The sequence below is a fragment of the Notolepis coatsorum genome, assembly GCF_963971535.1.
Source record: "Notolepis coatsorum genome assembly, chromosome: 15".
NCBI lineage: Eukaryota > Metazoa > Chordata > Actinopteri > Aulopiformes > Paralepididae > Notolepis > Notolepis coatsorum.
The window spans coordinates 72,654,058-72,665,768 of record NC_140179.1 but is presented as its reverse complement, the minus strand read 5'-3'; the positions used below and the strand labels follow the sequence as shown (position 1 = coordinate 72,665,768).

The 11,711-nt window shown below is 39.8% G+C and overlaps 1 protein-coding gene across 1 annotated transcript in view; it reads right to left on the bottom strand.

Moving 5' to 3' along the window:
• Positions 1–11,711, bottom strand: part of mtpn (myotrophin) — a 109,060-nt gene that overhangs the window by 72,488 nt on the left and 24,861 nt on the right. Inside the window, exon 2 of the mRNA XM_084330059.1 lies at positions 2,057–2,170. Within this exon, the coding sequence (XP_084186185.1) occupies positions 2,057–2,170 (114 nt within the window). The remainder of the gene's footprint in view (positions 1–2,056; positions 2,171–11,711) is intronic.

Here is an 11,711-nt window from a genome sequence, read left to right as displayed (position 1 = left end):
TGTATCATTCTTTCCAAAAGAAAAGAGGCCTAGAAGCGTGGCTAACGCTAATGGCACGCATACCAGAGGCTAACTGCCTACAAAAACAGGCACAGAGGCACTGAAAAAGGATTTCACCCATCTAATGAACACACAGACTAGACAAATATCAAGATGTATCCAGTGGACCAATTGCATGCTTTTGCAGAGGACAAGAAGCCTTCAGTCGACTCCTTCAGACATTAAGCACCCCCCACAGCCCAAATGGAATGATAAAAAAAAAATATATATATATATTATATATATTTTAATTTTTATTTTTTGTCGACCAATAGTCGACTAACGGCAAATTTAGGCCTATCATAGTTGACCATCCAAATCCTTAGTCGGGGACAGCCCTAGTTTACTGTGAGCGATTTGTAGTGTCAAATGTCCCTCGGGATGATTAAAGTATTTCTATTCTATTGAACAAGCCGTGTGGGGTCGGCAAGAGCACTTATTGTACCTGACGCCACACCTCTTGTTCAGTCACCATGAATGCTGAAAAAAAGTCCTGCTGTCGCACATCGTCACAACTTATTAACGGATCTTATTAAAAACACTCGCCGTTCAGCAGAGGGCGCTGTGGGTCGTGAGTGCTAGCGGTCTGTTCATTGGGGATAAATGCCGGTGTTTGCAGTGCTAAACCTATATTAAATATTATAGCTATGGATCTAATAACACCATCGATTGTCAGTGAGTTTCTTCCGGTCAACATCCATACATTTCCGTTTTATACCGTGGTGAATATGAGTATAGTTTTAGAGTGATTCTGTGTAATCCCGGGAAACGACGCCAAACAGCGTTTTTACTGCATTTCATTATAAATCGTGCCATTTCTCGCCTGGATCAATAATCAATCTGAAATCAACGCTAGATTATCGGTATTATGTTTCATCATGCATGGAAGAAAGGGTGGGGGGGGAGGTCGTTTTTCTATGCTTCGATCGCCACCAACAGGACACGGCCCACACACATACCGCAGACACACAATTGGCAGAGTTAGCGGGAGGGAAGTCGATGGGGTGGTAATCTGGACGTTGTGGACAGCGACTCCTACAGGTCGGACAGGGCTCCTGCACAGCAAAAGACAAGAGAGGGCGGGGGCAGTGTGAGCCTCCTACACGTTACTCCTCGAGAGTCCGTGCTGGCAGGTGAAAAGAGAGCAGCTGGCTGTCTCCATATGTATCGGCGGAAGCATGTGACCTCAGGGCTCCCTAGAACGACCAGTAGGGGGCACATGCGCGCAACAACCAGGTAGGGGAGGGGGGAATTGGCATAACGACTAAATTGGGATGGGAGGAAAAACACAGAAAAATCAAGAGAAAAAGATATAAAAAAAAAAGAGATAACATGATAACATTACCTTGTCTATGATGTACTGCAAAAAGAATAATCCAATGATCTGATCGCCATTCCAAATACTGATCGCGATCGTGTGTCCAACATAATCCAGCATTGAACATGAACGGGGGTCGGGGACCCTCGTCGATGCCATCCCTATAATCGATTGTCTTGCCGGAGTATTTAGACCCTGCCTGCACGCCGCAGCTCGGCCCAGAAAACAAACCACATCGTTTCAAATGGAGTGCATTCGAATTATAAATCAACATTCGAATTACATTTTTTTATATAAAATTATACTTTTTTTTATTTAAAATGTATGCGTCTATTCATTCTGTACTTTAAACCAATGGGGTTTTTCTTCACAGTTGCAGATAAAGATTAGGCTACAGTGCTACACTAATATTATAGTATTAAAACCAATTAAAACTGATTCATTTTTTTATTAAAGTTGATTTAATTAAAAAAAAAAAAAGTTTATCAGATTAATCACTTTATTCAAATTGAAGATTTAGTTTGAGGATATTTATAAAAAATGTAAATAAAAAATAAGTGCTTGAAATATATATATATTTTTTTAATTAAGGTTTGAGGTTCGAACATCCGTTCGAAAAAACCTGACGAAGTTCGAAGCCCAAAAACAGGCTTCGGGGACAGCCCTAGGTCCTACTAGGTGGTTTGCTGTGGCTCTTACGTCGACATCAGCTCCCTTGGCAAGTAAGAACTCCAGCATTTCTGTCTGGCCGCAGTCTGCAGCATAGTGCAGGGGCTTCCTTCCACTCTCCAGAGTACGGTTCACATCCTCGGCCTGGAGAGAAATAAAACACACACGTTGAATAAGGAGGCCCCGGTAACACCTCTTCACTGCTGATACAGAGTATAATAATAAGTATAGTGTTTCCCTTATATAGGTTTATTTATGGCAGGCATCCAACTGTTATGTGTTGTTTATTATGTTATTTGTATACGTCCTTTGGTCAGAACATGGGGGACCATGCTGAAAATAAGTGTAGTCACTTTTGCATGTCATCCCTTGGATTTGTTGCGTCTTTGGATCCATAAATAAAATCAATCAATCAATGAAACACCACAAACAAGATTTACCAAACTGATACAATAAATGCATCATTTACATTTAGTCATTTCGCTGACGCTTCTATCCAAAGCGACTTACAAGTTCTGTACGGCAAGTCATCAGGCGGGGTACAACTCTGGCAGCTAAGGGTCAGTGATATTGTTCTCTAAACGGTGTTGAACTTGGGTGCTACACTCAAGTGCATAGTACAGGGTTCTTACACCCTTTCCAAAGCAAAATTCAAGCACTTTAAGCATTTTCAAGGTGCCTTTTCAAGCTTTTCCAGAATCTTACTTATTCACTACTTCTTCCATCACATTCAATCAGATGTTATTGTGCTATAAACACCAAAATGATGTAGACTTGGCATCTATAAGCTGGCTGAGCCATTATAAAACAATCACTCAAATAATCACCATATATACAACTTAAATTCCAATCAATTATTTACTGTAAATGTGCAAAATAAGAGAACAGTCTTTGAGGTAGGCAGTCAATCAGCTCCTTGAGCATTAACATGTATACAAAATACAAACACTTTGTATTGTAGTAGTAATAGTAGTAGTCAGGGGAGGAAAAAATTAGGCCACTTTACGTTTGGCGAGTGATTCATGAAGACCACTCGCCAGTCTGGCCACGAGAGCACTGCACAAGACCCGCGGACATATATAATGTTTAATAAAAGTTCCCGCAGTACTGGCCAACCCGCGGACATATATAATGTTTAATAAAAGTTCCCGCAGTACTGGCCAACCTGCGGAAATATAGAATGTTGAATAAAAGTCCTGCGGTACTAACCATCAGTCAAGGAAGCACTCGCAAACAGATAACGTTAAACACAGCAGCAGATGGAAAACAGACAGACTGACCAACGGGGAACTGCATCCAACCCTAGTACAACCCTCGAGTCTAAGGCAAGGACACATTTAAATCACAGAGGTGTATGTTAGTCTATTGGAACTGTACAAACACCGGATAAACTTTAAAACACTACTCCTCACCTTCAAAGCCCTCCACAGCCTGGCCCCCCCCTACCTGACTGATCTCCTTCTTCCCTACCGCCCCACCCGTTCCCTCCGGTCCTCCTCCACTGCCTCCCTCACTGTCCCGACATCCAAACTTTGGAGATCGGGCCTTCTCTCGTACTGCACCCCGACTCTGGAACTCCCTCCCCCAGTCCATCAGAGACTCCCCTACACTCTCCACCTTCAAAGCTCGCCTCAAAACCCACCCGTTCTCCCTTGCCTTCAACCCGCCCCACCCATAACACCCCCCCTCCAACCTGATTGATGTCTGTCTCCAGTCTTTTTGTGCTATCATGCTGTCTTCCCTGTTCCCCCCATGGTCTCATGTTCCTTTTGTTTTTGTTTCTTTGTTGTTTCTTTGCTTTTGTTTCTTTGTTTTTACTTTGCTCCCGACTATTTTCAGCGACTTCGGGTTATTGAGAAGCGCTATATAAATTTAATTAATTATTATTTATTATTATTATAGTAGTTAGCTTCTAGTTAGCGTTTTAGCTATAGAGCTGCTTGCTAGCTAACGTTAGCCCCGTGTGCGCGTGTGCTCAAAGCAGCCAGCCCCATGTTAGCTAGGTGTATCTGTTATGACTATAATGTTTCCAAAAACGCACCGGACTACGACGTAAGGTTAGACATTTTATTTCATGCTCAAAAGCCCCTGGCTTGCACATCGCAGTCACGAACCAGCAGGCCTGTACACTGCGATGATATGATCGCAAATTGCCCCCTAATTTGGTCCGTGCGAGTTTAAAATAATATCTGGGGGCAAGCTTGCGAGTGGTAATTTCAACCCTTCATTCGCATTTCACTCCTAAATTAATCCATACAAATTGTAGTAAAACATTAGCCTACAACCAGGGCTGTACAGTGCAATATAATGTTGCGGTTGTAATTTAATTAGACAGACCAGCGCGGACCTTTAATAACATGCAATTTAATTGACACAAGCAATGAGCTAACGGTAGCTTCTAACCAAGGTTACCATTAGGATTATGCTAAGCTAACTAGCGATCTCTGCTAACCCTGGAAAACGGTCAAAGCGGACTCCACAAGACTAGTTCCATTCGTGAGGAAAGGGGTGGGTTATATTGACAACGCTTGACAACAGAAGTTTAAACATAACTTCATATTTATTGGTTATTCATTTCTGTATATCATTGAATTTCCATCTCCGTGTGTCTCCATCTCTTCCTGTTTACATTCGAGTGTGACGTCATCACCTACGGCAGCTTAGACTATCAAAACGTGAAGGGGGGGGCTGGCTCTCTTGTTCGTTCTCGCCCCCTCTCTCTCTCTCTCTCTCTCTCTCTCTCTCTCTCTCGCTCTCTCTCTACATTCAATAATTTAAAGTAGCCAAATGTTACACACAGTATAAATACTAACTGGATAGTTGATGATATAAACATTTAATTTCATTATCTGAAATATTCTAAAATCATTAAGTCTGTGTGATTATTATTTTCTCACAGTAGTGTGTGTGTATATATATATATATATATATATGTGTGTGTGTGTGTGTGTTTGGCTAAAGTGGATAGAAAACACAGTACTGTGTAAAAGGCACCAAAGAGTTTTTATATAAATTGTCTTAGATGTAAATAAAATTTTTTATTAGTGTGTCAGTAGACTACTCTTAGTACATTTTCATTAAATTATTTTTTAAAGCATCTTCATGGTTTAATAATGCAAACATATGTTGCAGGGACTTATTATAATCATCATATTGGCGTGACTGTATGCATCAAAGGGTTAAATCAAGCATTTTTAAGTGCTTTAGAGGAAATGTCAAAATATTGCGATATCATTTAGAGGCCATATCGCCCAGCCCTACTATAATGGTAAAATAGTTATTTAAAAATGTGCCCCTAAAAAATATTGTTTGCCCCTAAATTTCTCATTTAGGGGCAAGTGTGCCCCTAGTGAAAAAGCTTAGCGTACAGCCCTGACCAGTGCACAACAGCACACCAACCCAACTGACGTTACCACAACACTTGACGGTACTTCACAGCACTGTCGTAAGGCCACCGTGCCATCTTAAGGCACAGTGAACACTCTGATGCATACACAACATTGACGCGGCTTGACAACCGAGGTTCAAAGTTAACTTGATTGATTGAAAACTTTATTAACAGATTGCAGAACGAGTACAATACAGTACGGCTTAATACACACAATTGTTAAAGGAAAACTCCAACATTTTGGGAAATTAGCTTATTTAACATCTTCCCTGGAGTTAGACAAGAAGATACATACCTTTTTTGTCTCCGTGCGTGCATTTAGCTTTGGGAACAGTCGCTCCGTTAGCGTAGCTTAGCTTCATCACTGGAAGTGGGGGGAACAATAGCCTGACGTTCCCTTACAGTGTATACAGTCACCAAATACACTCCAAACACAACTCCAAAACGTTCATGTAAACATGTTGTGACCTGTGTATTTACCACGTGGAGAAATAAAAAATTATTGAATTAGACAATTACGTTTTCTAAGCAAATATACTCTGAACTATTTTTTGCCTAAGCACTCGTCTCTGCACGCAGTCTGTGATTTCTACGTGAAGCCGTGTTTGTGGACACTCAATAATTCAAAAGATCCGAACCGATTGAAGTTTATGGATACCATGACTTAAAATCCTCTTACCTTGACGATTAAAAGCCTCCCCAATTTAGAAAACAGTAATCCAATGGCTGGTATTGATAATATAATACTAACTACTGCACGTAGCTAACCGGAGCTAACACAGAACCGGATGGTCACTAAAGCAGATATAATGACTTCCTTTCTTGTGTTTTCAAAATAAAAGTGCGACGTTTATAGCAGCGGAAAATGTTTATTTTGTACATTATCTAACGTTAACACGAACCTAAACTAACTTTAGGTTAGTTGTAACGTCAGTTTAGGTTCGTGTTAACGTTAGATAATGTACAAAATAATTGTTTTCCGCTGCTATAAACGTTGCACTTTTATTTTGAAAACCCCAGAAAGGAAGTCATTATATTTGCTTTACTGACTGTCCTGTTCTGTGTTAGCTCCGGTTAGCTACGTGCAGTAGTTAGTATTATATTACTGTTTTCTAAATTGGGGAGGCTTTTAATCGTCAAGGTAAGAGGATTTTAAGTCATGGTATCCATAAACTTCAATCGGTTCGGATCCTTTGAATTAATGAGAATGTCCACAAACACGGCTTCACGTAGAAATCACAGACTGCGCGCAGAGACGAGTGCTTAGGCAAAAAAAAATCCGAGTATATTTGCTTAGAAAACGTAATTGTCTAATTCAATAATTTTTTATTTCTCCACGTGGTAAATACACAGGTCACAACATGTTTACATGAATGTTTTGGAGTTGTATTTGGAGTGTATTTGGTGACTGTATACACTGTAAGGGAACGTCAGGCTATTGTCCCCCCCCACTTCCAGTGATGAAGCTAAGCTACGCTAACGGAGCGACTGTTCCCAAAGCTAAATGCACGCACAGAGACAAAAAAGGTATGCATCTTCTTGTCTAACTCCAGGGAAGATGTTAAATAAGCTAATTTCCCAAAATGTTGGAGTTTTCCTTTAAGGGGATGCAGACCAGAGAAAGACTTTCGTCTTGTTTACATCAGGGTCCCCCATTTTCAATTCATCATAACATAATGCCATACACGACATACAGATAGACGGTACTCACATCCAATCCAATCCAACTTTATTTATAAAGCGCTTTAACAGCCACAGGGGCACAAAGTGCTGTACAGAGGGAGCATATTAAAAACTATAAGCAGCACTAAAAATAAATAAAAAAAAACAAGAGTAGCAAAACAGAGAAGAAAAGAAAATAGGTAAACATAGGCAGCAATACAAATTTAAATAGATCAGAGTACTTAAAAAAAATATTTAAAAGCAAAGGACACAGTAACAAAACGATACAACAACAACACAGTAAGACAATAAGATAATAAAATCAACAAGATACATACATGGTGTCGAAAGCCAGAGAGAAAAGGTGGGTCTTAAGGAGGCCTTTGAAACGGGGCAGTGATGGGGCCTGCCTAATCTGCAGTGGCAGCTCATTCCACATTTTGGGGGCAACAACGGAGAAAGCACGGTCCCCCCTGAGCTTACGCCTAGTTGTAGGCACTACTAGGAGCAGCTGGTCAGCTGACCTGAGAGAGCGAGAAGGTGTATAGACCTGCAACAGCTCAGAGAGGTAGGGTGGGGCAAGGTCATGAAGAGCTTTAAAAGCAAATAAAATAATTTTAAAATTAATCCTAAAGTGCACGGGGAGCCAGTGGAGTGAGGATAAAATCAGTGAGATGTTGTCATATCTATACACTTCACAACATACTTTGGTTTTTTTCTTTCACTGCCCAACCCAGTCCAACACAGCATATTTCACTGCCCAATTCAGCCCAACCCAGTCCAGATTAGAGATGTTCCGATACCATTTTTTCCTTTCCGATCCGATTCCGATACCTAAGCTTTGGGTATCGGCCGATACCGATACGTATCCGATACCAGTGCATACATAAATAAAAAAAAAAAAAAAAAAGATATTATATAAATTCTTTATAAATATATATATATATATATATTTTTTTTAACAAATACTGTTTTATATATACTGTTTTTAGTAATAACTAGAAAGTAATGGTATTTATTCAACAACAGGTGATTGTATAGATTTGTATTAGTATCATTAATCAATGAGAATGGGGCTTCAGCACTGCAGATATACCCTACTCCAATGATCCACACGGACATTATACGTTGCTGCACTCGCTACCCACTGGCTCTGCAGATATACCCTACTCAGTCTGTCTACAAGGCTCCGTTGAAGTAGCAGAGGATCTGTTGTGATTTTTGCACAATAAATATTCAACATTCTCTTTTGAGACTCCGCCTCAGACTCTTATCATTTGGCACTAAAAGCTAAACATTGTCGCCGATATGGCTGTCCGCAACATGTCATTAATTGTGTACGCGACGTGCAATGACGACGTTACCGTTAGCTAGCATGAGCTACCGGTATATGGGAAGACCATAGAAGACTGTAACGTTACTGGTGACATTGTGATTGAACTTGGAATACTCCTTTGCCAACTTGCTGTACTTTGCTTGCAGGTCTGCAGCCATTATTGCTGGATTATATGAATAGCCCCAACTTTAGCCAAGGTAATGTTAAAGCTAGCTTTCGGTTAGCTGTTCAATGCTAATAACACCAGCCACCAAGCGAACCCATGAGCTCCCCGTCAACACCGCTCTGTCGGGACGATGACATTTAAGAAAGTATCTGCTGTTAAAATGACAAATGGCATTGACACTTTAATCGATTAAGCACACGTTTGTTTTATAATGCTTACTCAACAGACCAGTGTTGTTGATAAATTACGTCATATGGTATCGGAGCGCAGCATTAGAGGGTACTCGCCGATACCGATACCAGCATTTTAGCCAGTATCGGCGGCTTTTCCGATACTGGTATCGGTATCGGAACAACTCTAGTCCAGATCCCTCTTTCATGTTAATATGTTTTATGCTAATATTGTGAAGAGTAGAGACACTGTTATTAATGTTTTATGCTAATAAATATTTTAAAGAGTAGACACGGTGTGATTATTACTATGATTGAAAATTAATTTAGACGAAGACATACAAAGAAGTAATTATCACAATTAGCGATTTTTTTTTTGCTGGTAAAAAAAAATCAGATACTCGCCAGTTGGCTGGTAAGCCAAAAAGTTAGTTTCCTCCCCTGGTAGTAGTAGTATCAGTAGTAGTAGTAGTAGTAGTAGTAGTAGTAGTAGTAGTAGTAGTAGTAGTAGTAGTAGTAGTAGTAGTAGTAGTAATGATACTAGTAGTAGTAATAGTAGTACTACTAGTAGCAGTAATAGTAGTAGCAGTAGTAATAGTAGTAATAGTTCAAGTTCAAGTTTCTTTAATAGTTGTCATATAGTAGTAGCAGTACTAGTAATGCTAATAGTAGTAGCAGCTGTAGTAGCAGCAGTAGTAGTACTAATAGTAGCAGTAATAGCAGCAGTAGCAGTAGTAGGAGTAGTAGTAAGCATAGTAGTAGTAGTAGTAGTAGTAGTAGTAGTAGTAGTAGTAGTAGTAGTAGTAGTAGTAGTAGTAGTAGTAGTAGTAGCAGCTTGTGTTTTGCAATACATGGAAGGGAATGCACTGACTACATTAATTCGCCTAATGTTAGGCTAGGCTACATGTAGCCTATGTCAAAACACAAACTACTGCGGTGAAAAACAATCAGAGTCCGGTAAACACAAGTTTATAATTGTGTAAAGTGTATTCTGCCTGTTACTTTGACTATTTCGGCTATTGAAGATGTATTTTTATAACGAATATTTACAGAGACTGGTGTGGAGCAGTTGTAGTCTGGAATGTACTGCACGTGACGAGCCAGGCCAAGTAACGTTCATGGAACATTCACGGCTCACCTTTCATGTGGCTCGAAAGCGTACTCTCCCATCGTAAAAACCTGCAGGTCCTTTCTGCATATTTTGCACACAAGCTACTCGAGGATGTGCTCCTCGTTCGTTCTATTAGTGGTATAGACATATTTGCATAGTATTTAGTAATATAGGGATAGTACATATTTTGTTTACATTATAATGTCTCATCTTGCTTGTACACAGGCCTTTTTACTGCTCATCCTGAAGTACTGTAGCCTGTCCCCATATACCGGTACACATAGATTATTATTTGTATTTAAAAAATAGTATAGATAGACCATTTTGTTTGGAATCACTGTAAAGTGTTGAATTTTCTCACCATTAGGGAGGTCTAACGTCTTTCCATTTGTCAAAAATATAGGAAATAAAAAGTTGCTTTGCTTTGATCTCTGACACCTGGCTCATGGTATCAGTTTTTACTAGGGATGTTCGATATGGCATTTTTTTTCTGATATCCCATATACCGATATTGTCCAACTCTTAATTTCCGATATATATATATGCGGTGCCAACATGTCACATTTTGCCCAATTACAAACATTATAAAGTTGAAGTGTAGCAGCCAAACGACCATTCAATAAAGTCAGTGGCTTGGAATGGAAATTACGTTCCGTTATATAGCAAGAAATCTCCCACGTCCGCGATGAAGGCCTTTGACAGGTTGGAATGGTCTTATTTATGGGCAGTACTTAGAAGGATGGGGTTAGGAGATGGGTTCATTAATATGATCAAAGTGCTATATACAGATCCATCGGCCATGATTTTACCAGGTAAATTCTGCTCCCCACACTTCCCTGTGTCGCGCTCGTCCAGACAGGGTTGTCCTTAGTCGCGGACTATTTGCTCTATCCCTAGAGCCTTTGGCACAGTACATAAGACAATCCCAGTCCATAGCACCGATCTCAATTAAGGGCACACAGCATCACATTAGCTTATATGCGGACGATGTAATATTGTTCATGCAAAACCCTACCACCTCCCTACCTCATCTTCTCAAACTAATAGATGATTTTAGCAATCGGGATTTAAGATAAACTGGCCAAAATCGGCCTTCCTTCCACTTAATGTGACTGCGAAGGCTACCATCCTCACAGCAAATATACCCATGGTAGAACACTTTAGATGTCTTGGAGTTGAAATATTCCCCACTATAAGCCAAACGGTGAAGTATAATTATTCCGGATTGCTAGATAGGATCACAAATGACTTCAGCAGGTGGTCAAAATAAAAAAAACTCATTACAGGCCCGAGCGTCAATAGTTAACCCATTCTTTGCCAGGCATTGTACCCTTCTTATACCATCCTCTGCCAGCTCTATTTGTCTATGGAGATGTTCACCTACTTTGCAGGGCTATAACTTTTTAAATTGTATTGCTAAATTGACATTACTATGGCCCATTCAACATGGATTAGCTATCGTTCAGGATGTAGGAAAGTTTAACTTTTTCATTCACACATTCATACAAAAATACGGTCTAGATTATAAATTTTTTTTTTTTTTTTTTTTTTTTTTATTATTGCAAAACAAAAATTATTAAAAGTCAGTACTCCACACACAATGCATAATGAAACTTTCAGTCAAGGTGGTTAAAATACATGCAAGTACAGAAACAGATTATAAATATGTTTTTATCGTTTTCTGCAGTATTTCATAGAACGTGAGTTATAGCCATAAATGCATATATTACATCATCAAATGCAATTCGATACAGATTGACGCCAGATTAAAAATGTCAACTGTACAAGGTCCCAGACGTTATGACTCATCATGCGCGGTTGACTGGAGGGAGGGGGTTGTTTATAATGCAAT